Source organism: Saimiri boliviensis, chromosome 11, assembly GCF_048565385.1.
Source record: "Saimiri boliviensis isolate mSaiBol1 chromosome 11, mSaiBol1.pri, whole genome shotgun sequence".
NCBI classification, from domain to species: Eukaryota; Metazoa; Chordata; class Mammalia; order Primates; family Cebidae; genus Saimiri; species Saimiri boliviensis.
In genome coordinates, this window is record NC_133459.1 from 19,658,722 (window position 1) to 19,685,884 (window position 27,163).

General features: G+C 52.4%; 1 protein-coding gene across 5 annotated transcripts in view; it reads right to left on the reverse strand.

The window, feature by feature from the left end:
* The window catches only part of ECE1 (endothelin converting enzyme 1), a 132,185-nt gene that overhangs the window by 42,717 nt on the left and 62,305 nt on the right, over window positions 1-27,163 (reverse strand). For all 5 annotated transcript variants that reach the window (XM_010345483.3, XM_010345484.3, XM_074380230.1 and 2 more), the window contains 5 exons: window positions 21,322-21,463; window positions 14,023-14,235; window positions 3,923-4,044; window positions 2,355-2,501; window positions 1,194-1,259 (listed from right to left, as the gene is read on the reverse strand). In XM_010345483.3, coding sequence (XP_010343785.1) covers window positions 1,194-1,259; window positions 2,355-2,501; window positions 3,923-4,044; window positions 14,023-14,235; window positions 21,322-21,463 — 690 coding nt within the window. The remainder of the gene's footprint in view (window positions 1-1,193; window positions 1,260-2,354; window positions 2,502-3,922; window positions 4,045-14,022; window positions 14,236-21,321; window positions 21,464-27,163) is intronic.

The following is a 27,163-nucleotide window of genomic DNA, read 5'->3' on the forward strand; positions in this document are numbered from 1 at the left end:
CAAGGCAGGCAGATTGTCTGAGGTCAGGAGTTCAAGACCAGCCTGGACAACATGGCGAAACCCTGTCTCTACTAAAAATACAAAAATTAGCTGGACATGGTGGCAGGTGCCTGTAATCCCAGCTACTCGGGAGGCTGAGGCAGGAGAATTGCTTAAACCCAGGAGGAGGAGGTTGCAGTGAGTGGAGATTGTGCCACTGCACCCTAGCCTGGGCAATAGAGTAAGACTTCATCTCAAAAAAAAAAAAAAAAAAAAAAAGACACCTGTGGGAGACACAGTGTTGAGAATGGTCTTGGGGCCACGTCTCTCCACTGGCTCCCTACAGTCCCCAGAAGAAAGCCCAAAGTCTTGGCTGGTCCCACAGGTCCCCACATGGGCTGGTCCCTGTCTTCCAGTGCTTGTCTGGGGCTGTCTTTCCATTCTTAGAATGTCCCTTTTCTGACCACCCTCTACCCCTGTGTTCCAGGATCTGAATTAGGTCCCCATGGTAGACTTTCTCAGCTCCCCCTTGATATTATAAATAATATCTGCCTCCCATACCAAACCACAGGCCCCATGGGACGGAGGTTATGGTGGCCTTGTCTGCCACCATCTCCCCAGCATCAGGCACTCTGTGGGGGTTTGCTCAAGGACATTCGGGTGGAAGAATGAAAGGACAGATGAGTGAGTTCCAGGCAAGCTTGCCCCAAGGGCATCACAAGAGGCAGGTCCGGGTAGGGAGAGCCGTGGGCTTCGGAGCACGTGGATCTGGATGTGAATCTCAGCCTCGTTATTTACTGCCTATGTGACCTTGAGCAGATCACTTAGCATCTCTGAGCCCGATTCCCTCTTCTATAAAAGGCAAGATAAAACTAATTCCAAATGAGGTTCAGAGAAGTTCAGTATCTGCAGGTCTATTGGGAGGGTTGCAGGTGACGTACGGAAGGCCTGGCACCCACAATGGTGGTGGCTATTACTGCTGCCTCTCTCTAGAACCAGGACAAAAGATACCTGTCTCCTGCCCCTTGTGTCCACGATGCCTGAGTGACACAGCCAGCCTAGTGTCCCTCCCCTGCCACGGTCTGCCTGTCACCCATCAGGTCACCAACACCCCTGGGCTCCCCTAGCTTCAAAGATGTGCAGAGATGTGGGAGTGGACCAAGCAGGAAGGACCATCCTGGGAGGCGGGCTGGGCAGGGGAAAGACATGCTCACCTTCTCGTTTTCAGTTTTGTTCAGGTAATAGTCTCTAGAGGGCAAGCCCAGGCCGGACTGGTCCACCTAGTGAGAGAGGCAGGCATGAGAGGGAATTTGTGCTGCACACATGTGTGTCCACTGCACAGCCTCCTGCTCTGGGAATGGCTGGCACGTGGCAACAGAGGCCCACTTAGGCCCCTGCAGAAGCAGGACTGGTGGCTACAGTCACTGGGAAGCCCACTCAGGGAGGGGATGACACATTCCTACCTGTACACCTGGTCCGCCACAGCGCTCCCAGGCTCCTCGGAAGGGCTGGGCATAGCCACCCTCCTTTCTAAACACCTCCTCACCTCAGCAAAGCGCCTCTATCTCCCCAACACTTTCCTGATGGTTAAGAGTCACTCAAAAGCTGCGTGACCTTGGCCACGTTACTGAACCTTTCTGATTCTCAGGTTCCTTATCAGGAAAATAGGGAAAATAAAATATCTTCAGAGCTGGAATGGGGAGTCAAGAAGACAGTGTCATTCAAGTGCCTGCCGAGCAGGAGGGGAGGGTCAATTCCTGCTTGCCACTATTGGCACCCATGGCCACATCTTGGCACGCCTAGGACAGGTGTTACTGCCGTCTATTTGATTGATAAGGAAACTGTAGCTCCGAGAGGTCAAGGCACTTGCCCAAGGTCACAAAGTGAGTGAATGGTAGAGACAGGCTGGGAACTCAGCCTCTAGGACCCCTAGCCTGAGTTTCTACTTCTGCATCTGAGGTTGGGGCAGACCAGTGTTGGGGCTCCCCTGGGCATGCTGACCCTCCGTCTGGGGCACGCTCCGACAGGGAAAGATGGATTCAAAACCCCTCCAAGCAGAGTTACAAAGAGCAGACGCTGAGGAGGGGAAACCAGGGTGTGGGTTCAACTGTGCCCAGGAACTGACATCACTCTTGGGGCCCACAGGAACCCATCAACACCCGAAGGTTCCCCTGCGTGCAGTGCCCACCTTCGCAAGGCCGGCGGCTTGCAAAGATCTCACCAGTGGGGTCTCTGGAAATAATCCAGGCTCGGAAGCCAGAAGACAGCCGCCTCACCCAGGGCAAGTCTCTCTCCCACCCCAGGGCCCACTACACTCTAAACGGGAAGAGGTTGTGCCCCCTGCCCCCCCGCCCTGCAGTTTCAAGCCAGCTCACCTGGATCACATTGCTGTTGGAGTTCTTCGAGTCGGCACTGACATAGACAGAAAAGAAAGGCGAGGTGCGGTAGTGGGCGGTGACCACCTGCAGGGTATCCTGGAAGTTGTCCTTGGCCCAGGGACCTGTGATGTTCCAGCCCCCGAGCTGTGGGGAGAGAGAGCAGGCAGGGAGGTGATGAGGTGGCAGGGAGACACAGATGAGGATTCTGGTTCTGCAGCTGACTTGCTCTGTGACTCTGGGGCAGTCACCTGACCTCTCTGAGCCTCAAGAGCAAACGAAAGGATTGGTTTTCACTGGGCATTTCCGACCCATGAGCTGGAGACCCACGGATGGACCAAAGGCTTATCCTAGACAAGCCAGGCATGAATCCAGCCGCTTCCTGGGTGGTTGGGATAGGAATGGGAAACTTCTTCTGGTTCACGGTTTATATTTTGGATAACGAAATCATGTGAATATGATTTATCAAAACATAAATTCAACTGTGCCTCTGGGAATAAAAGGCTCTCCATGTTTAAGAAGGCTGATAAACTATGGTCTACTTTAGTCTCAAAGTTGGGATTTAAAAACAAAATTTTATTTGAGATGGAGTCTCACTCTGTCTCCCAGGCTGGAGTGTAGTGGGGCCATCACAACTCACTGCAGCCTCCACCTCCTGGGCTCAGGAGATCCTCTCACTTCAGCCTCCCACGTAGCTAGGACCTACAGGTGTGTATCACCACACCTGGCTGATTAAAGAAAAATTTTTTTAGAGAATGGGGTCTTGCTATGTTGCCCAGCCTGGTCTTGAACTCCTGACTTCAAGTGATCCTGCTGCCTCAGCCTCCCAAGAAAGTTGGATTTTTAAAAATCTCCCTGGTCTTCCCTGGTTTGGCACATGAAACTTGTCCGGAGAGGAGGGGCCAGCACAGTCCCCAGCACGTGCAACCACCAACCCTGCTGCAATGCTTTCCCAGAGCCAAGCTAAGAGGCAGGGCCATCCCTGGAGCATGAGGCAGGCAGAAAACATCCACAGACACCTTCTGTCTGCACCAGGAAGCCTCGGAGTCTGCTCAAGACCCATTGGCAGGTGCCCAGGAAGAAAGATGTTCCCCCCACCACACTCAGGAGTAAGCAGGTATAGGAGCGTGGCCTGGTCCCTCCTTACAGGGAGGGCTCTGATTCTAGGTCAGACTCTCTGTGAGTCTTTCTGGAATAGGCGCACACCCCTCCACACACACAAACATAACTCCTGAGAAAAAGCAGCAGCCACGTGGAGGAATATTTTCCCTCTAATCACGGCCCCTGACCCACACACAGATGCACAGAGACACACAGACAGATGACAGACATCCACAGCAAATGCTGACACACACCCTCACACAAACGCATGTGCAGACATCCCACCCACACAGCTATGCAATGCGCTCACACTCATACACGCTCTCTCTTTCTCACTCTCTCTCTCCGTGCTACCGGCTGGAGGTGTGTGATGTAGCTCCCTGGTACCAGAGGGCTGCAGTGGAAGCCAGGGGGCGGGCAGGTGGTGTGGGCCGGGGCTGGGAAGAGGGTCTGCCCGAGGGACTCACCCTCTCAATCAGCTCCATTAGAGGTTTGGCCCTGAGCTCCTCGATCATGGTCTCGTTCATGCACGCACGGTAGTACACTTGCGCCTTTCTCTCTGCCTCGCTCACGCTGGCCGTGGAGTTTTCTGGAACAACAGACAGTGGAGTTTACAATGTGGCCCCACTTGCCCACTGGGTGGCCTTAGAGAAGTCCCTTTTCTCGGAGCCTTGGTGATCTCAGCTGCAAAGGAGCGCTGACATCTGCCTGTGGGGGTGGTGGTGAGGAATGCCATCACCACAGGTACGTGAGGGCCCCTGGGCAGAGCCTGGCAAGCTGGAGGCACTCCGGAAATTTTGCTGACTGCAAAGAAAAAGAGTCTACCACGTTCCTCTCCCTTTGCCAGTTGGGTTCACAGACGTTGCCGGGTTGGCCACACGTGCCCACCAGCAGGACAGTGTGCTTCCCCACAGATAACATGTACAAACGCCCCTGCCCGGTGCATGGGACAGAGGCCCGTCTTGGTTTTCAGATCCCAGATGACCTTTCTTGTGATAAAGACTGAAGCTGGATAGAAACTCAAAAGGCTCATTCATTATGAATTTACTTTTCGCGTCCTCCTTAGAGGGGCCGGGCATGTCTACCAGTGGACTTCACAGTCAGCTCTGAGGGCTGCTTTCCACCGCTGCTGCCAACTCCAGCAAGCAGCATCTCCCTCCTGCAGTGGCTTCTCAGACCTTACCCTGGACACCTCCGAAATGCCGTATCCTTCTCCCTCACCTCAGTGCCCTGGTCCAGATGCCACCCGCTGAAGGCAGTGCTCCGGTGGGTGCACAGCACGGGGCGCTCCTGTCTGCACCTGGTGAAGATGACTGTGTCCTGCTGCTCAGGTCCACAATGACCTACTGTGTGCTGGGGTTCTGTGCCTGAGCCTTCTCAGACCCCATTCCAGACCATGCCGGATTCTCCAAATCCCTCAATTCCATCCGTCCCTCTTGCTCCCTCTGGGACACTCCTCCCTCCTCTGGGAGAGGGCACTGGGTTGCGGGGAGCAGGACAGGACAGTGTGGGGACAAGCAGGGATGCATGCAAGGGCGGGCGGGTGCATGGAGAAAAGAAAGCTGCCTGGCGTAGCCACTTGGAGCAAAGGACACGCGTCACTTCCCAGCCAGTCTTTCATCAGCTTTCCCAGCCTCACCCAAGAGCTCCCTGCCTCCCGATCCTCACCATAAATAGCACCACGGCTTTCACTGGTCAGAGCATCAGCCCTGGTCTTGCTGAAGTCAGAGGGACGGGACCAGCCTTGAGCTGGTCTGAAGGAAGATAGAGAGACAAGAGAGCCCCTTGAGAGACAGGGCCAGGGGCCTGAATGAGGGGCTGCGGAGGGTTCACACAGCCCTAGAGACCATCAGCTACTGTGCTGCCAAGTGCTGGAAACACCTGCGTGTCCCCCAGGCCCCACGGCAGCACCAGCACCCAGAAGATGGGGAGGTCGGAAACAGGGGAGCTGGGATGCAGAGGGTCAGGGAGAGCAAAAGGGGAGTGCCTCGCCCCTCCCAGGGGCCTCGTGCCTATGGCAACACTCCCAGGGAAGCTCTTGGAAGAGAAAGCAGGAGAATCTTCGTTACTCACCAGGCCCCAGAGGCCCCAGATGCAGCGTCTCACCAGCCACGCCCCTGGAATGCCAGCGCCAGCACTGGGGAAGGCACTCTGTGTGCTCCGGCCATGAGCAAGCCTGGCATCTCCCTCCCCCAAGGCCACCAAGATAAGAGGCCTAAAGAATGGCTCCCAGGAGCGGCCTGGCTGTGCTCATCACAGGAGTTCTGAGGCATTTTCCTAACACCTGTCCAGAAGCCCCGAATCGTCACCAGGAGGGAGGAGTGTGTCCTTCCATCACAGCCTCCCTGCTCCTTCGCTGAGGTTGCCCCAGACCAGGTTCAAAGTTTATTCCTTCGGCCTCTACCGCCTGGGTGCCACACTATTTACAAAGCTTTCCCACATTGTTTACAAAGTTCTTTTTGTCTGGCAGCTGCCAGGCTGGGTATGGGGGACAGTGGGCAACACAGCTGGAGGCCTGTCCACGTGAGGCTGGCAGCCTGTTGAGTGAGGCAGATGGCAGCCAAGGACTTGCAGGAGCATCTGATTATGCCCGGGGTGAACTCTCGAGAACATCCCAGAGGCCTTGAGGGGAGGGTGGAAGACCAGGGAGGCCAAGCACACCCCAAGGAAGCCGAGCTCCAGCTGCGGGCTGAAGGATGAAACTAACGTGGAGCAGAAGCAGCGCTGTGCTGGGGCTGCCTCTCACCCATTCCATGTGTCAGTGGTTTCTGCAGCCCTGGACAGGGACCCAGCAGGCCCCCAGCAACAGGAGTGGCTTCAAGAACAGAGCCCAGGCTCCTTTTCTGGTGAGGAAGGACACCACACCTGGAGGATGAGAGGGTGATGAGGCCGGGTGTCCACCTAAGATTTCACTTTTTTAAAAAGAAATCAGACAGGCGGAGCAGCAGTGGACGGATGAGGAGGCCCTGCCAGGAGTCGGCGTCCGCGGCCCCTCCACATGTGGCGTCCGTATCCCCACTGCCGATGCGGGCCTGGGCAGGAACCTTGGTAGAAGGTACAGTTCCTCTTCCTCCCCCTGGTTCCCGGAGCCCACAGGGACAACCCACAGCACACTCTCCCACCTCCTCTTTCTCTTCCTCTCTGGCCCCACCCGCTAGTTGATTGTTTTGAGCCCTTACTCTTTACAGCCCTACGGATGTATTTAGTCATTTATTTGTTTATTGTCTGTCTTCCCTGCTGGAATGTAACTTCCACAAGAAAAGACTGTCTTATTCCTGACATAATCCCCAGCCCAGAGCAATGCCTGGCACACAGAGTGTCTGATGCATAATTGGTGATTGAATAAAACAATGAATAACAGAAAGATAGCACTCCAGCATGCAGGAGGGAGGGAGGTGGCTGGGTTTAGAAGTGAAATGAGTGGCTCAGGTTTGTAATCCCAGCACTTTAGGAGGCCAAGGCGGGAAGATCACTTGAGGTCAGGAGTTTGAGACCAGCCTGGCCAATATGATGAAAACTGGTCTGTACTAAAAATTAAAAAAATTATTTGGGCATGGTGGCAGGTGCCTGTAATCCCAGCTACTCACGAGGCTGAGGCACAAGAATCACCTGAACCCGGGAGGCAGAGGTTGTAGTGAGCCGAGATCATGCCACTGTACTCCAGCCTGGGCAACAGCGCAAGACTTGCTCTCAAAAAACAAACAAATAAAAAAATCAAAAAAACAAAAACAAAAACAAACAAACAAACCAAAGTGAAAGCAGACACAGAACTTTAAGAAAAAGGTCTCCGAGACTGTGTGAACCCTCCACAGTCCCTCATTCAGGGTGCTGTTGTCTTATCATTCTCAGACTAGCCCCAGGCTGGTCCCATCCCCCTTTCAGAGCTGTCACTGATTCAACAAGACCGGGGCTTGATGCTCTGGTCTCCTTTAAGACGTCCCTGGCTCACGTTTACTTCCCAGATTTCATGGAGGCAAGGAAGCCAACACCCAACAGTACGGCTCCTGGCACTGTGCTGGGGACACAATTTGGAGATGGTGGCCCTTCCGTGGCTCCAGTGGTATGAAGATCTTTTGGCAGCCTAGGGCCAGACAACAGAGCTTCACACTGCCTGGGTACTTTCTTCCAGGGGCCCTGAGTTCCAGAAGCTTCTTCAGTCCCTACCCCAAAGTCCCAGAGACAAAGACAGAACACCATTTCATCAGCCACTTCTTGCTCTGGGAGTTTTCATTGGAATGCCCTCTCCACATCACTCCTCAGGGAGGAAACGAACGCCCAGGCAGGCAGAGCTGTGGGGCGATAGGGGTGTCTGGGAATCCCCCACACGCTGCAGGGATAGAGGTGTCTGGGAATCATGCGGCCTCCCTTGCTGCAGTGGGACCATCTGGCCGGGAGCCTGTGAGGCCCTGACTCCATACCAGGGCTGGCCCAGTGTTTGTTTTAGATAAAACCAGGCTCCATTCAGACAGTCAGAGGCCTCAAGAGCCCCATCCTGTGCTGGGGGGAAAGGGGTGCTGATAAAGGAGGCGCCTTGCTCTGCAGAACACAAATAGTTCCACCACCACCATGCACTGTGTCTACGGCAGGCCACCCTGGTCCCCTGAGGGGATATCACATCCCATTTCAGAGACAAGAAAAATGAGGCCCAGGGAGGTGAAGAAACTGGCCTATGAAGGCAAAGCTTACAAGCCTTCCTGAGAAAGTGAACTGCCTCCTCTGCAGATAGGCACAGGCATGGATGTGATTGCCCCAATGATTTCCACAGTGGCTATTACCACACTCCATTTAGAGGCAAGAGGTTGGGTAATTTGTCTAAGGTCGCAAGAGTGGCTCAGGCCAGGACTGGAACCTAACTAAGCCTTTTCTGCTTTCCCATCCTTTCTGGCAGGTTGACTCAGGAAACCAGAGATAAACCCGAAGCAGCCCAGCTTCCCCTGAGAAGCCCTGGACACTCCCTCCCATCCTCACATCATTGAATCAATGCTATAATTTGAATGTCTATGTCCCCTCCAAAATTAATGTTGAAACTTAATCCTTAATGCAACAGCTTTAAGACGTAAGGCCTTTCTAAAGTGATGAGGCCATGAGGGGTCTGCCTTCATGAATGGATTAGTGTCTTATGAAAGGGTTTGAGGGGGCCAGTTCCCCCTCTTCTGTCTCTTATGCCACGTGAGGACACAGTTCATGCTGCCATCTCGGAAGCAGAGAGCAACCCTTAACAGAGACAGTGAACGAGCCTGTGCCTTGATCTTGGACTTCACAGCCTCTGTAACAGTGAGAAATAAATTCCTGTTGTTCATAAATTATCCAGTGTAGTCTCTGTTTTCATGGTTCTGATAAAGACATACCCAAGACTGGGCAATTTACAAAAGAAAGAGGTTTAATGGACTCACAGTTCCACATGGCTGGGGAGGTCTCACAATCATGGTGGAAGGCGAGAAGGAGCAAGTCACATCTTACATGGATGCCAACAGGCAAAGAGAGAGAGGCTGTGCGGGGAACTCCCATTTTTAAAACCATCACATCTTGTGAGACTTATTCACTATCACAAGAGCAGCATGGGAAAGATCCGCCCCCATGATTCAGTTACCTCCCACCAGGTTCTTCCCACAAAATGTGGCAATTGTGGGAGTTACAGTTCAAGATGAGATTTAGGTGGGGACACAGCCACACTGTATCATTCAGTCTGTAGTATTCTGTTACATTAGCACAAACAGACTAAGAATCAATCAGTCCACGTAACCATTCCTCAAACGGGAAGGCAGCACCCACTCCTGTAGACACCATGCTGGATAGAGAGCATTTGTAATGCAGACCCTGTCCATAGATGCTTCCTTCCAATATGCACAGGAAGATGAAACTCAAATTAGAGAGCAGATATTGGGAAAACATGTCAAAATGAAAATATGAGAGATGTCACAGGGTGACACGATTAACTGCCAAATCACTGACATGGACACATTTAATGCTATTGGAACATTTTATGTGTATTTCCCAGGGAGACTGGTGTTGGGGTAGAAGGAAGGCAGACTGCTAGTTTTTCCTTTATGGAATCTGTGTTGCTTGAATTGTCACAATAAGCATACACTGATTTTTTTGTATGCATTCATCTTATAGTATAAAATATAGCAAAGCCAACATGACAGGTTACACACAATGTAATTGCAGCTCAAGCCTAGAGAGACCCTTTGGTAGCCATGGAAGGCAACAGAGGAAGCAGGTTTGGGAAAAGTCTTGGAGGCTTTGGAGGGGGTGGTGCAGGCACTCTAGCAGGTGGAATAATCTGAGCTACAAGTGCAGTTGGAAAGCCCAAAGCAAGGCCAAGTCTAAGCGTGGAAGGGCCTGGCTGTTTCCTTCCTCTGATGAAGTGAGGCCACCCACTCTCGTCTCTTCAAAACCTAAGAGGACAGCCCACGCTGGCCACCTGGGGGAGTGGCAGAGTGTGGTACGAGGCATCTGTGTGCCCTGCAGCTGAGGTTACCATCCCCAGCTGGAAGACTGCCAGGTCATGCCATGGTGGCATGTGGCTTAGTTTGGCCCACCTGCTACAGATCTGCCTGGATTTCCTCTGAGGGGGCTAGCATGAATTCACCTGGCAGAGAAATGCATGGCTTGCCCAAGGTCACACAAGCAGATGGTAACAGCTATCCTGCCGGATGGGCTGATGCAATCCACACTGACGCTCTGAATGTCCCTCTTTCCCCCTCTGCCTAGAGGGAAGCCTCCCCTCAGCAGGTTGGAGTGGCCTGGGCACCCCCAGCTTGTTCCTGTGCCCATCAGCTCTGGCTCTCTTCCGAGGCCTGCTGGCTGACCCCTTTGTCTTGGAGAGGCTGAAGCCAGCCTGACCTTAAGCTCAAGAATGCAGTGGCCCACATGCCTGCATTTTTTTGTCACCCACTCACCTGCCATCTGCCCCTTCAGGAGTTTCCACATATCAAAGCCCCAGGTATCAAGACCCACAGGTGAGGGGCTGTTTCCAGACTAGTTCCAAGGAGTGAGCCTTGGGGTAGGGGACCCCAGGACAGGGCCTTCTGGGGAAGCCCCTGGTCAGTATGACATGGGGTGACCCCAGCTTCTGTGTTCATCAGACCTGGGCTGGGGCTCGGCTGGCCTGGCCTGAGAGCTCAGGAAAGCAGCCACTGGGGAAAGGAGGCAGGCAAACCACGCTTCTTGGCTGCTCTCCCCGCAAGCAGTGCCAGCCCAGGGTCTCTCCCAGGTGAATCTGACAGTGGAGTAAGTAGAGAGAGAACACAGGCTTCGAGGCCTTACAGCTCTGGGTCTAATCCCAGCCTCACCCTTTCCTGGGAAATACATTTCCTTCATATTCGTGAGTCTCATCTGTAAAATGGGCAAATACAGCCTACTCCATGAGTTCACCATGACAATCCAAAAAAATAATCCAAAGGAAATACTCAGCGTGTCATCACTGTACTCTGTGCCTCCTTCCTGATAACTGGGCCCACACCAGTGCTTCTCTAAGACATAAATAAACAACAATGACTCTGCTCTTTGACTACCCAATTAACCCTTAGAGCAGCCCTACTAATGATCTGAGTTTGAGTTAGCTCCCACTTTATAGGTGATGAGCCGAGAACCTAGAAATCTGGGTAACTGCTCTGCAGTCATACAGCTTGTTTGTAAGAAGTCTGGGTTGAAACTCACCTAACACCACTAGGAGGGCAGCTGTGCCTTGCTGAGAACCTATTAGGTGCCAGGCTCTGAGCTGAGCACTTTGAACCATCCCAGGCAAGTCAATACTCACAGTAACCGGATGTGTTAGGAGGCATCATTATCCCTACTGTACAGATAATGAAACTAAGTGGGAGAGAAGCCAGGTCACCTGTCCAAGGTCACACGGTGATAAGAAGCAGTCGACTTCAAAACTCTGCGGTCTGGCCTCCTGGTATCACTAGACCCTGGCCTTGGAGTCAGGGTTAAATGCATGATTCTGGCTGTTCCATGCCCCATTTGGTGCAGCTCCCTACCCACGGCCTGACCCTCAGGGACAGTGGGGATGGACTCAATCTTGGCCCAGACCTAAGGCTCTCTCGATGAGAGCCAGCCCCAGAACCAGTGGGATCAGAACTCACATGATACCCAGGAGCCCATTCTAGACTTAACCTGGAAGTTAGAGGGCCTGTCCACTCTCCTGCCTCCTCCCCTCTAAATGCTAACTGCTCCCCAGAGTGTGAGCCCCTCTCCGTTTTGGACTGGTGGTATGTCCTTGACAAAGTCACTTAACTTCGGGGAGCCACAGCTTCTGTATCTATAAAATGGGAATGACAGGGCCGGGCGCGGTGGCTCAAGCCTGTAATCCCAGCACTTTGGGAGGCCGAGGTGGGCAGATCATGAGGTCAAGAGATCGAGACCATCCTGGTCAACATGGTGAAACCCCGTCTCTACTAAAAATACAAAAAATTAGCTGGGCATGGTGGCGCGTGCCTGTAATCCCAGCTACTCAGGAGGCTGAGGCAGGAGAATTGCCTGAACCCAGGAGGCGGAGGTTGCGGTGAGCCGAGATCGCGCCATTGCACTCCAGCCTGGGTAACAAGAGCGAAACTCTGTCTCAAAAAAAAAAAAAAAAAAAAAATGGGAATGACAATCCCGAAGTCTGGGGTTGTGAGGGGTAAGGGGCACTGGCTCTAAAGAGCCTGGTACGGTGCACAGCACATGGTGGATGTTGGTGTCTCTCCGTCCTTCAGGCCCCCAGGCTCTGCACTCCCTGCAGGTTCTTGCAGACACTGTGGAAAGGGGGATATGTCTGTCCCTTGTACCTGAAGGAGGTGGTGTGGGACAGGGGAAAGAGCACATGACCAGGCGTCAGGAGAGGGAGATGGCCATGGTCCCAGCTGTGGAGGGTTCAGGTGAGCAGTTCTGTGGTACAGTGTGGGTGTTGTGATTTCATACCGGAGGAGGAGCCTAGTGGGTGGACGGGAATTTAGCAAACGTTAACTAGGGATACAGCTGCAAACAAGACAGACGTGGGACTCTAATCTGAGGATAAAATCATCAACATGGGGGTGAACTAGAGGTGCCGAAAGCCTAGTGAAACACAAAGAGAACTCTGACCACACGGCTTATCATGCAAGCCTGATCACCGTGAGGCCAAGGATGATTCCCGCCTCACTGAATGAACAACTCTCTGATAAGCTGTTGTTAGAACTTACACTGGATCGGGCTGGGCGCGGTGGCTCAAGCCTGTAATCCCAGCACTTTGGGAGGCTGAGGCAGGCGGATCACGAGGTCAAGAGATCGAGACCATCCTGGCCAACATGGTGAAACCCCATCTCTACTAAAAAATAAAAAATTTAGCTGGGCATGGTGGCGTGCGCCTGTAGTCCCAGCTACTTGGGAGGCTGAGGTGGAAGAATTGCTTGAACCCAGGAGGCGGAGGTTGCAGGGAGCCGAGATTGTACTACTGCACTCCAGCCTGGCACCTGGCGACAAAGTGAGGCTCTGTCTCAAAAAAAAAAAAAAAAAAAAAAGAACTTACACTGGATCACAACACTAGAATCTGATCTAGTGTGTTCAGCCTTGATCCCTTTTGCTCACAACTTTCAAAACTCACAGTCAACACTAGTCAAAAGCTTTGCCAAACTTGAAGCCACAAAAGCAACGACCACAGCCCCCGTTCTGATGCACACCCTATGTGCCACAAACACACTGCTAATGTTTTACACTTGTGCGCTCTAGTTCTCAAAACTCTGCAGCTTGGGTCTTATGAGTCTCATTTTACAGATGAAGAAACTGAGGTTCAGAGGTATGTGACTTACTCAGGATCATATGATGAGTGAGGCCAGACATTTTTTTTTTTTTTTTTTTGTGAGACGGAGTTTCGCTCTTGTTACACAGGCTGGAGTGCAATGGCGCGATCTTGGCTCACCGCAACCTCCGCCTCCTGGGTTCAGGCAATTCTCCTGCCTCACCCTCCTGAGTAGCTGGGATTACAGGCATGCACCACCATGCCCAGCTAGTTTTTTGTATTTTTAGTAGAGACGGGGTTTCACCATGTTGACCAGGATGGTCTCGATCTCTTGACCTTGTGATCCACCCGCCTCGGCCTCCCAAAGTGCTGGGATTACAGGCTTGAGCCACCGTGCCCGGCCGAGGGCAGACATTCTAACCCAGCTTCACCTACTCCCAAGTCTAGGATCTTCCATTCTGCCAAGCTCCTCTTTTTTAATTTTTTAGACAGATTCTCACTCTGTTGCCCAGACTGGAGTGCAGTGGCATGATCTCGGCTCGCTGCCACCTCCATCTCCCAGGTTCAAGTGATTCTCCTGCCTCGGCCTCCTGAGTAGTTGGGCCTACAGGTGCATGCTACCACGCCTAGCTAATTTTTGTTATTTTTAGTAGAGACGGGGTTTTGCCATGTTGGCCAGGCTGATCTTGAACTCTTGGCCTCAAGTGATCCACCCCTCCTCGGCCTCTCAAAGTGCTGGGATTATCAGCGTGAGCCACCACGCCCGTTCTGCCAAGCTCCTCCTTTAACCAGGCACGGCTGGGAAGGTCCAGCTGACAGCTCCCCTCTGTGGTCCATTCACTGGTCTCCATGCTGGGTGCTTACCGAGGAGGTGCTTGATGATCGCCTGGTTGTGTTCCCAGAGGTTGCTGAAGGTCCCCCAGCGTGAATGGCCATCAGGGACTGGGTTGGCCTTGATCCAGCCCCCACAGGCGTAGCTGAAGAAGTCCTGGCAGGGGTCCACTGTGGGGTCCATGGAGCTCAAGATGGAGCTGGTCACTGAGACACAGGCTTCGCTTAGGCACACAGAGGGGGATCCTGGAGGGGTCAAGGACAAAAGTCAGTGAAGGGCAGGCAGAAAAGAGGCAGGGAGGACAGAGAAGGAGGCTTGGAGACAGGGGACACATGTCCCACCCGGCCCTGACCACACAGATTTGGAATTAGACAGTCATTAGACCCCCTGCAGAGAAATGATTTCCACCCATTTACAATTTGCTGGCTTATAACACAAGGCTTCTACTCAGCTGTCGAAAATCCCTCCTATGGCTAAAAGGTCCCCAAAACCCAAGTGTTCTCTTAATCAACCTTTCCCTCCATAAATATTCATTGACTCTTCATTATTCCTTGACGCTCAACAAATTTATTCATTCATGCATGCATTCATTTATTCAGCAAGATAATGACTATCTTCCAGGTTCTTTGCTGAGGATGAAGTACATGTGTGTGCGCGTGTGTGTGCCTGTATGCAAGTGTGTGCCCATGCATGTTTGTGTGCATGTGACTGTGTGTGCCCATGCATGTGTGTGCACGTGTGCCTGTGTGCAAGTATGTGCCCATGCGTGTGCGCGTGTGTGCCTGTGTGCAAGTGTGTGCCCATGGATGTGTGTGTGCCTGTGTGCAAGTGTGCCCATGCGTGTGTGTTTGCCTGTGTGCAAGTGTGTGCCCACGGATGTGTGTGTATGTGTGCCTGTGTGCAAGTGTGTGCCCATGCGTGTGCGTGTGCCTGTGTGCAAGTGTGTGCCCACGGATGTGTGTGCATGTGTGCCTGTGTGCAAGTGTGTGCCCATGCATGTGCGTGTGCCTGTGTGCAAGTGTGTGCCCACGGATGTGTGTGCGTGTGTGCCTGTGTGCAAGTGTGTGCCCATGCATGTGCGTGTGCCTGTGTGCAAGTGTGTGCCCACGGATGTGTGTGCGTGTGTGCCTGTGTGCAAGTGTGTGCCCATGCATGTGCGTGTGCCTGTGTGCAAGTGTGTGCCCACGGATGTGTGTGCGTGTGTGCCTGTGTGCAAGTGTGTGCCCATGCATGTGCGTGTGCCTGTGTGCAAGTGTGTGCCCACGGATGTGTGTGCGTGTGTGCCTGTGTGCAAGTGTGTGCCTATGCGTGTGCGTGTTGCCTGTGTGCAAGTGTGTGCCCATGCATGTGTGTGCGTGTGCCTGTGTGCAAGTGTCTGCCCGTGTGTGTGTGTGTGTGTGTGTAACACTAGGGTACTGGGCATAAAAAGGGAGAGTCCTTTAATCCAGGAGCTAACAATTCAGTTGAAGATATACACAAAAATCAAAAGAGAACAGTAGGAGATATGTCTGCCCTTTCTATAAAAATAAACCAAATGTCAAGAGGTTTATTTATTACTATGTGCCAGGAGAGTGATGCCCACAACATGGGTGACAGGGCACAGGAAGAAGGAAAGCCTGTTAGGAATAAAAGGAGGAAATATGAAAACTCGCTCCTGCCTACAAGTGGGACAGTGAGTGACCTCAAGGAATCATCAAAAACCCAAAGGCTGAACAACCCTAAGAGACTGGTTTGCCAGAGGTAAGAGGAAAGGACCAGATCCCTGCCTCAAGGTTGGGGGCTGTGTTCTCCCAAAGGACCCAAAGCCTGGGTGGCCTGTGCAGAGGCCTGGCCTACAGCAGCAAAGTGAAGCTGACTGTGCAGGCCCGAGAATCAGAGGCCCAGCCCAACTGTCCATCCACCCAGGCTGTGCTGACGACCAAAGGGACTTCACTGAACATGGCCCTGCACCGGGCCCTTTGCACACATTCAGGATCTCACTTACTCATTACAGCCACCAGATGCAGCCATCATGTTCCTGGTTAAAGATCAGGAAACTGAGGGAATGAACGGGACAAGGCCAAGCAGCTGTGTGGGAGGGTGGAGGGCTGACAGCTGGGCCCAGGCCTGTCTCAGTCCAGCTATGCCAAGGCTGTGCTTTTATGCTTTCCCTCTCCACCTCTTTGCCGGTCATACCAGGGGCTGGTGTGGCCTGACTGTTGAGATCCATTTCCCCACCGCACAGGGAGGCGGTGAGGCAGGGTTGGAGTCTGCTAGACCTGGGTTCAATCCAGCTTTCTACTTCTGCCCGTGGGGGTTTTGGGCAAGTGACCTCATCTCTCCATGCCTCAGTTTCTCTATCTAAAAGTGAGGAAGAAAGGTAAGACCAATTTCACAGTGATGATGGCCATGGCTGGGCATGGAGGCTCAGCTTCCTCAAGTCTCAGGGTCTGAAGTTCCAGGCCAGTGTTTAGAGAACAGCAAAGAACGCACAGGCCAGCAGGGACAGGGTCCACCTCACTCATGAACATAAGGCCAGCAGGCAGGGGTTCACTTGTGGGCTTATGAACATCTGATGACAAACACAAAGTCCTTCAGATGGGTGGCTGACAAAGGGCTCAGCATAGCTACACAACAGCAGGAAAATCAGGGTGATCTGGCTTTGCGATAATCACATAACAATTAAAAATTATTATTCAGAGCTGAGAGGTGTGCCATAAAAAAATTATGGAGCGATTACACAGGAAAACAGAGAAGGGAAATGGTGGGGGTGATGGTGACATTTTAAATATCTCTAAATCAAATCATCCTAATCACAGTTGCATGCTCTGCTCCCAAACTCAGGGTAGGCGGGCACCAGAATCTTTATGGGGCAGGAGACAACGTCTATGTAGGCTGAAAGAGCCTGTTGAGTATTATGGTATAACTCCATATTTGGAGAAGGAAAAGAATACCTATTGTTTTCATACATCAAACCACAGGAAGGAAAACTTTACAATATCTGGGCTGGTGGAGATGCCCAGGAGACAGGCTGAGAGCGTGAGCCTAATGCAGGAAGACACATCAGAATCAGAACCTCTGTGTATGTGTCCGTGTGTGAGACAGAGACAGACTGATTAACTGATTAAGGTTTTTGCTGTTATCATACAGGGACTTAAAAACAAAGCAAGAAGCTACTCCCAGAAGTCAATCTCAGAGGCCAGGCACAGTGGCTCATGCCTGTAATCCCAGCACTTTGGGAGGCCAAGGTCAGTGGATCAGCTGAGGTCAGGAGTTCAAGACCAGCCTGGCCAACATGGTGGAATGCTGTCTCTACTATAAATACAAAAATTAGCTGGGCATGATGGCGGGCACCTGTAATCCCAGCTACTTGGGAGGCTGAGGCAGGAGAATCTTTTGAACCTGGGAGGCAGAGGTTGCAGTGAGCCGAGATGGCACCACTGAACTCCAGCCTTGGCGACAAGAGTGAGACTCTGTCTAAAAAAAAAAAAAGTCAGTCTCAGAGGTTTGAGTTCTTTACTAGGTGGCTACTTTGCTGGACACTGGGCAGGAACCTGCAAGGTGCTTAAGCAGCAATGGCCTTACGATTTAACTATTTACTGGTTTATAGAAACTGCATGAAGCATTCCCGGCCCAGGAAGTGCTTTATGCATTTTGATGACTTAGTGGTTTCCAGGCCCCCTCATCTAAGGCCCCATCTCCTTAGGGAAACCTTCCAGACCCCCTCCCTTCTGTCCCTCAGTGGGCTGGGTGCCTGCAATTCTAGCGCAGACTGTGCTATGTCATAGCCAGCTCCTTGTCCATCTCTTCTAGTAGAATGTGAACTTGAAGGCAGGTCAGTATCCTACGTGCTTTTATATTTCCATTGCCTAGCATTGAATTTGGCAACTAGCAGCTGTTCAGTAAGTGCTTTTTTTTTTTTGAGACAGAGTTTTTGTTTTCTTGCCCAGGCTGGAGTGCAACGGTGCAATCTTGGCTCACTGCAACCTCCGCCTCCTGGGTTCAAGCGATTCTCCTGCCTCAGTCTCCCTAGTAGCTGGGATTACAGGAACCTGCCAACATACCTGGCTAAATTTTGTATTTTTAGTAGACATGAGGTTTCACCATGTTGGCCAGGTTGGTCTCGAACTCTTGACCTCAGGTGATCCACCCGCCTCAGCCTCCCGAAGTGTTGGCACTACAGGCGTAAGCCACCACACCTGGCCTCAATACGTGTTTTGAATGAACAATCAAATGAATGAAAGACTTTATTCAGCACTTGTTCACCACCTGCAGAGGCAGCAAACATTTCTTTCCTTTGGGACATGCACGATCAATTGAGAAGACAGGAACAAATCCTAGATTTATTTTACAGATACTCATCTGGAGAGTTCCTGGTCTCAAAACTGTATAGGATGCTTTCTTTTTTTTTTTTTTTTTTTTTTTTTTTTTTCTTTTTTTTTTTTTGAGACGGAGTTTCGCTCTTGTCACCCAGGCTGGAGTGCAATGGCATGATCTCGGCTCACCGCAACCTCCGCCTCCCGGGTTCAGGCAATTCTCCTGCCTCAGCCTCCTGAGTAGCTGGGATTACAGGCACGCGCCACCATGCCCAGCTAATTTTTTGTATTTTTAGTAGAGACGGGGTTTCACCATGTTGACCAGGATGGTCTCGATCTCTTGACCTCGTGATCCACCCGCCTCGGCCTCCCAAAGTGCTGGGATTACAGGCTTGAGCCACCGCGCCCGGCCAGGATACTTTCTTTAAAATACGTTCTTGGAAAATGTATTGCTTGTTTTGCTGCCTCTGTTTGCAAAGCACCAGTATGTTTCTGGAAAGGGAAGTGCGGTAGAAAGGTAAGTTAAAATGTACTAAGAGTCCAGACATTCCCAGAGGCTAGCCTTTCACAATCATCAGATTTGCATTTTTATTTTATTTTATTTTAGACAGAGTCTTGCTCTGTCACCCAGGCTGGAGTACAGTGGTGCAATCTCGGCTCACTGCAGCCTCTGCCTCCCAGGTTCAAGCAACTCTCCTGCCTCAGCCTCCCAGATGTGCACCACCATGCCTGGCTAATTTTTGTATTTTTAGTAGAGACGGAGTTTTGCCATATTGATTAGGCTGCTCTCGAACCCTTGACCTCAGGTGATCTGCCTGCCTTGGCCTCCCAAAGTGCTAAGATTACAGGCATGAACCACTGCACCCGGCCAGAAGATCTGCTTTGACTGGCCGGATGTTTGCCCAGACATGGCCAGCATGGGCACCTGTTCCTGGGTAACGAGGTTACCGTCAATATCTGGGGTGGCCACTGCTTTCCCAGGTGGCTCAGAGGTCACCTGATCCTCTGCCCAGCTCTACTCCAGGGGAAGAATGTTTCTCTCCCAGGTCCAGGCTGCAGAAAATCCTCCAGAGACCCTGAGAGGGACGCAACAGAGGCAGAAGCAAGATGCCTCCCAAGGGGCCCCACCAGGCAATAACAGCAGAAATGTTTGGGGTCTGATCATCAGGAGCTGGCCCTCAGGGACTACCTCCTTGCTTCCGGTGAAGACGTATCTTGGGAACTCCCAGGGACAGTCTCAGGGCAACACTGGCTGCCGGAGTCTGGCCTGCTCCCGCTGCTCTGAGCCAAGAGCTGTGCAGATGGAGCTGGCAGGGCCCACACTGACGGGCAGGAGGTTCTGAACTACAGCCAATTCGGGATGAGGCGAGAAGGCAGTGGCAGGAGAGGATAATGAGTTTGTGTCCTGTTGGTAGAGGAGGCACACACATACACACACACCAGGACACAATCACACAACACATACACTCAGCAGAAAAAGGCTGTTCCCAGCTCCATCTTCCTTCTTACCCCTTTGTTCATTCAAACATTATTCATTTTACTATCTGCACACCTACGGCATAGGCACTATGCTAAGCACACGTGGTTAAGGGCCTGAAGATGAGTCATTAATTAATCAAATACGTATTAAGTACCTGCTAAGCCAGGCACATTTGGTAAAACACCTATAAACCATTAGACAGTCAGTTAACTAATCAAGCTATTATTTCTTAAGTACAACCTATGTTTGTGGAATGAGTGAATACCTATGTGCCTAACCCAGGAGGGATGGCAGAACAACTCAGATGAAGTCCCTGCTCTTTTCTAGGCTCCCAAGTCCCCTCCCCATCCCAGCACAGCATGGCCACCCTCGCGGGCCAGCAACTTCAGAGCAGGAAAGGTTCAACACAGCCTGGAGGGGAGGTTCCCAGATCCCGTGAACGCTCCTAATCTCCCTCATGGGGTGAGTGACTGAGTCAGTGGGTGGATGCCGAGCAGAGGCCCCAGAGGCTGCTCAACCAGGTGAACCATCTGCCATCAGAACAGATGTTGGGGCACAGGGGACTGAGAGATCCTGGAGTTGGCTAATTCCCCATCCTCATTTCTAATTTGGATCCAGCCTTTCCAACTTTGTGTTTATTGAGCATCAACTCTGTGTGAGGCGCCTGGCTGGATCGGCTCTGTTGGACACACAGAACCAGCCTCAGCCCCTACAGCACGATCAGAGGGGCGTAACTGTATCACCATTCAAAGTGGGACAGACAAAGGCACCTACCAAGGAACACAAAGGGCAGCTGGATCCCGGAAGGGCAGCTCTCCTGGGGGTGCTAATGTGCTCTGGAGCATACCGGGATTACAAAGGGAGGTGGAGCCTGGGCTGGAGCCCAGTACCCTGTGGGTGAATTCCAACCTCCGCATTCAAGCGCCCACTCAATCCCCCATTAGCCACATAACCTTGAGCAAGTCACTCCACCTCAGTGCCTCAGTTTCCTAATATGGAAAGGGGGCCAAAAGTAACCACACCTCACAGGGCTGTCTGGAGGAGGAAATGAGAAGTGAGGGGTGCGGTATTTGGTCTGAGGAACAAATTCAGTAAACAGAGGGCACTACTGTTCCTTTACTGGAACTAGAGATGGCAGAGGATGTCAGCCGATGTGTGTAATTACCCCACATCCCAGCAGCAACAGCACCCAGAGCTAACGCTGAAGTCCAGCTATGTGGCATATGTTATCTCTAGTCCCAGAGCCATCCCCCAATTGGGCACTGTTTTCCCATTTAAATTCCAAAAGACATGGGCTGAGAGAGTAAGTGACTTGTCCAAGGTCACACAGCCAGTGCATTGCTAGGATGTGGACTCAAGTGCGAGACCTTTATACCACCCATACCACCCACTTCCCAGGTCCTGGCCCATCTCAGCACCCAGACGCCCCGGGACCGGCTCCCTCCTTGGCCTCAGCGGCCTGTCCCAGCTTAAGCGGGGAAGCCTCCCTTGCCCAGGTGGACAGAGCCGGGGGGCAGGAGTCATTCAGGCCCACCATGCAACACAGAGGCACCTACTTGTCTGGTACTGGATGCCCAGTGCTGCCAAGCAGGCCACCAGTCCTGCTGCCAGAAGTGCCACCAGTACCACCAGCCGCTTCTCCACCTGGGTCCGTGCAGCCCAGCACCTCTGGCCACTCCCGGGGCTGTGGAAGTTCACCTGCAGGGAAGAAGGCAGGAGGGGCGGGGAAGATGTGAGCCACGGGCCCCACTTCCCCAGGACGAAGGGGCTTCGCTGCAGGCCCAGGCCCTGGGGAGGCATCAGGGCCGCCTCCTGTCTCTGGGGTGGTCTGGTTCCCACAGACTCAGCCCTAATCCAGGAAAGGAACCGCCACCCTGCTCAGCTGCTCGGATCTGCTCCCAAACAACAGAGTCAAGCAGCTCGGCCCAGATAGGCTTGTGTTTTTTTGTGTCACTTGATATGAGTGGAAGGAAAAAACTACAGCTTTTCCCTGTTTCTCCAGTGAGGAGTTCAAAAGAGAACAGGATGTTTGGACTTGCAGGCATCCAGTGAGCACCCAGCTGGGCTCTCCACCGGGCCCCCACATCAGCGGGGTCAGGGACAGGATGACACAGTCACGGCTCACACTTCCCAGAAGCACGGACATCCTTAGCTCATTCAACCCTCGCAATCCCACTCAAGCTGCCGTGTTACTTCTCTTTTTATGAGTGAGGAAACTGAGGTCCAGAGAGGTGAGACCCTGGCTTCTCATCACCCAGCTGAAAGGGGACAGCTGGGATTAGAACCCAAAGCTGTTGATGCCCGAGCCCACTAGTGGGTCAGAGGTGCATCCTGGGAGATGTTGGTGGAGATGAAAGGAGAAATAGCTCCATTCAGGTCCTGAAAGGGAGGAAAAATGCCTCCAGCCTAACAGTCTAGCTAAACAGGAAGGGAGGCACAATGAAAGGAAGTGCAGGGTGTGGCAGGGCCCTCCCTGCCTGAGGAGGGACGCATCAGCCAGCAGCACTCAAGGCCGTCAGACCGGGCCTCTCACACCCAAGGCAGTTTGGGGTTCCCCTCTGTTCCAAGAGGTGCTTCCTGAAAAAGCCACAGCCACAGGATAGGAAGGGTTTCCCGAAAGTAGGGTGACATGTGTTCAGTGATACTGTGTCATGTGTTAACAGCTGAGCACCAACTCAGGGCCATGCTGGAAATACACAGCCCAGCAGGGAGGCACATAAACATACAGACTGGAGTGCGCAGGGGTACAATCAGGGAGGGCTTCCTGGAAGGGGTGATGTCTGGCCTGGGTCGGTCAGAATAAGTAGGAGCTTGCCAGATAAGAGGGAATGGAAGTGGAGAGGAGAGGAGGGCCTAGATCCTAAGAGGCACAGTAAAGCCAGGTTAAAGAGCCAGGACTTCCTCTTGAGGGCTGGAGTGACATGATTAGATTTTCCCTTTGGGAAGGGCAGGGTGGTGGGAGCCAGGCTCACCAGGAAGAGGGGGAGCTGCCAGGGAAGATGAGGAGACTCAGACTCTGAGCTGCAAGTGCCCCACCAACAGCTTGAGGGGTGTCCCTGGTGCCAGGTCAGGGCCCTGAGGGAGTCCTATCCTGCCTGACTAGAGGATCTGAAGTGCGTCACTTGAGGGAGGGGCACTGAGCATCCACGTGGCCGTGGTCAGGTATTTACTGGGCAGGAACTGCCTGGGAATTGCTACACCAGAGAGGGAGGAAAACAAGCACTTTCTGTGGGAAAAAAAATTGGGTTCCAAAACTGAGAAAAGGGGCCGGGCACAGTGGCTCACGCCTGAGGTCCCAGCACTTTGGGAGCCCACGGTGGGCTGATCACCTGAGGTCAGGTGTTCAAGAGCAGCCTGGCCAACATAGCGAAACCCCATCTCTACAAAAAATTAGCTGGGCATGGTGGTGGGTGCCTATAATCCCAGCTACTGAGGAGGCTGAGGCAGGAGAATCACTTGAACCCAGGAGGCAGAGGTTGCAGTGAGCCGAGATTGCACCACTATACTCCAACCTGGGCAAAAGACCGAGACTCTGTCTCAAAAACAAAAACAAAAAAAAACAAAACCCCAAAAAACTGAGCAAAGGAACTTGGGGCTTAGAGACGCTTCCGTGGAGGTCCAGGAGGCTCAGACACTGAGTCGGGTGGGTCAGGCAGAGGGAGGGATGCCGCCGCTGAAATCCCTCAAGAATCTCTTCTGAAAAAGTGAGCAATCGAAAGTTTCAGACCACGCTACCTTCATTCATTAAAACTTCAGGCAGTGAGGGCCTGGCACACAGAGAGAGAGACAGCCTGGCGTGATGCTAACGTGTACACTGGACTCAGAAGTTTACAAAGTGCTTTTTCAGAGTAATCAGTTATCTCACACATTTCACCTTGGTCACTGGTATTCAGAGGGGTCCCAAGAGCTTGAAGCAGGCACTGCCTCGCCTAGGGACACCGACACATGTGTCCTGCTGCCCCGAAACCTGTTTCATCCTTCCTCCTTTAGGCCTCTCATGCCCCCATGATCATGGCTCAGCTCACAGGGCACAAGGAGGCCATGAGACCTTGGTTTAAGAGGTACCCCTCAGGCCGGGCGCGGTGGCTCAAACCTGTAATCCCAGCACTTTGGGAGGCCGAGGCGGGTGGATCACGAGGTCGAGAGATCGAAACCATCCTGGTCAACGTGGTGAAACCCCGTCTCTACTAAAAATACAAAAAAATTAGCTGGGCATGGTGGCACGTGCCTGTAATCCCAGCTACTTAGGAGGCTGAGGCAGGAGAATTGCCTGAACCCAGGAGGCAGAGGTTGCGGTGAGCCGAGATCGCGCCATTGCACTCCAGCCTGGGTAACAAGAGCGAAACTACGTCTCAAAAAAAAAAAAAAAAAAAAAAAAAAAAAAAAGAGGTACCCCTCAGCCAGGCATGGTGGCTCATGATTATAATCCCAACACTTTGGGAGGCTGAGGCAGGAGGATGGCTTGAGCCCAGGAGTTCAAGACTGGCCTGGGCAACACAGTCAGACTTGATCTCTAAAAAAAAGAAAATAAATAAAAAAAATTAGCTAGGCATGGTGGCATGCACCTGTAGTCCCAGCTACTTGGGAGGCTGAGGCAGGAGGATCACTTCAGCCCAGGTGGAGACTGCAGTGAGCCATGACTGTGCCCCTGCATTCTAGCCTGGGCAACAGAGCAAGACCTTATCTCAAAAAAGAAAAAAAGAGGCCAGGCGCAGTGGCTCACAACTGTAATCCAAGCACTTTGGGAGGCTGAAGTGGGAGGATCACCTGAGGTTGGGAGTTCGAGACCAGCCTGGCCAACATGGTGGAACCCTTCCCTACTAAAAATACAAAAAATTAGTTGGGCGTGGTGGCAGTCATCTGTAATCCCAGCTACTAGGGAAGATGAAGCAGGAGAATCACTTGAACCTGGGAGGGGGAGGTTGCAGTGAGCTGAGATGGCATCACTGCACTCCAGCCGGGATGACAGAGCGAGACCCTGTCTCGAAAACAAAAAAAAAAGGAAAGAAAAGAAAAGAGGTACCCCTGTGCCTGGTGCCTCCTCCCGGGAGTCAATGGACATAGCCACCAGACTTGGGATGCAGGGAAACCTCATGTTATCTGGACAGAGAAATGTCATGCTATGGGGGACAAGAAGACAGCTAGGAGCAAGAAGCAAAGTCATCTGCAGAGATAAGGGGGAGAAGAAAGAAAGAGAAGGAAGGGGGAAGACAGGAAAGGAAAAAAGAAATAATGGCAGCAAATAAACACCTGAGTGCTTACCAAGTGCCTAGAATCATATTAATTCTATTTTGATGGGGCAATAACAAACACATGGTACAATTCTATCTTCATAACATCCCTTTTAAAAATTTTTATTTTATTTTTTGAGATAGAGTCTCACTGTGTTGCCCAGGCTGGAGTACAGTGGGTAGAGCTCAGCTCACTGCAACCTCTGCCTCCCAGGTTTAAGCGATTCTTCTGCCTCAGCCTCCCGAGTAGCTGGGATTACAGGTGTGCACCACCACGCCCAGCTAATTTTCATATTTTTAGTAGAGATGGGGTTTCACCATGTTAGCCAGGCTGGTCTCAAACTCCTGACCTCAGGTGATCTGCCCGCCTTGGCTTCCCAAAGTGCTGGGATTATAGGCACGAGCCATCGCACCCAGCCTATCTTTACAACATTCATAAGAGTAGGTATTAGCGTTAGCTCCAGAAGAAACACAGGAGGTCGGGGCATGAAGGTAAAAAGGGGAGAGAACAGTGAGGCAACCCGTGTCTCCAGGACTGGCAGCCGCAGCTGTACCAGGATGTGCTACCCTCCCTCTGAGCTGACCCTCGCTGTTTGACGCAAAATGCTTAATCTAAACAGATGGTGTTCACCACAAAATTAAATTAAAATTAAGCCAGAATTGGATTAAAAATTCAAAGTTCCAGGCAAGAATGGCAAATGGGGTTTGAAAATGGGCTTTTTAATCTTTGTCTTGTTCTTTGCTTGCCTTGTACTATAGGCTACAGGCTGCTTCGCTTCTGGATAAGGCTTATCACCGAAGGCAGAATGAATCCAGAGGCCTCTCCCTGGGGCGGGAGAAGTCATCTAGAGGTACTGGGCCAGGATCGGGAGGCCTCTCCAAGGCAGGCTGGCCAGCTCCTTCCTGGGTGTAGTGGGAAGGGCTGGCCCGTGAGTCAGGGCACCGATCTGCTTCCAGGGGCCGCTGGCCTCGGCGGAGTCCCTTTCGCTGCACCCCCGTTGTACCTGCCCAGCCTCCCTTCGTGGGACTGTGAAGGGGATGCGTGAGATGAGGTCACAGCATGGGAGGATGTGAGTGGTTTCTTAGTTTTCTTTTGGAAATGAGCTCATGTCAGTCATGGCAGACTAGACTGAGCGGCTTGGAGGGCAGGAGGATTGGTGGCGGGCAGCCTGGTCCATCTCAGGAGAGGGAACTGTCACGTGGCCATCCACTAAGAGACAGCACTGACTCCTGGAAGACGCAGAATCACTGCGGATGCTCAGCTCACTGGTGGGCTTAATTTCCTGCTTGTCCTGGGAGGCAGAAAGAGAATTGTTCTCCACCTCTCTCTCTTTTGAGGTGGAGAACAAGACAAAGAAATGAGATAGAGCCAGAGAAACAGAGTGAGAACAGAGCCACAGTAAGACAAACACAGCAGCGCTGTCCAGCCCAGGAGTTCCCAGGGTTTTCACAGCCAAGGGAACAAAGCCCTAATCTGGGACACATATTCGGTTACAGAAGTGAGTACCTGGCTCACCTAAGCTTACAGCAAGAACAAGTTCTGCAGGTGAAGACAGGACCGCTGCCTGGGGCGCAGGAGACAAGCCAGGAGCAGAAGGGGTGGGGAGCCAGGGGAAGCCAGGTTTTCAGAGTCAGGTCGGGAGGGGAGGCAGAACCCAGCAACCTGGGCTGTGGGAAGCAGCAATGGGAGTCTGGCAGGGATCCCACCCCTCTGCAGCACAGAAGCCCAGCCACCCGGAGGGCTGGCAGGGGGACCAGCCTCCCTGGAGTGAGCCTTTGAGAGCAAGTCGACTGTGACAGCCCAGCCTGCGAGGAACCCTGCCTCCAGAAGCTTCCCAAAGTCAGTCTGGGGAAGTTTCTTCCAGTAAAGTTCCCATAGGGCGGCCTTGTGGCTGAGGTGCTGAGGTCAGTCCAGAGCAAAACTCTCATGTCCTTGTGTCCTCTCATCTCTGCCTAAGCCCTGCCTGCCATCCCACCCAGGTGCCTGACTTTCTTTAAATGACTTAACGTATGACCTGTTGTAGGGGAGGGCAATCCTCACATCTTAGCAGGAATCAAAGGCTAATACTTAGACATACTTCCCAGCTTTCCCTGCTTCCCAGAAGGAACACCTCACTCCCCACAGCGTGGGAGAAAGACAATAATCCTGAGAAGTCAAATATCCCAC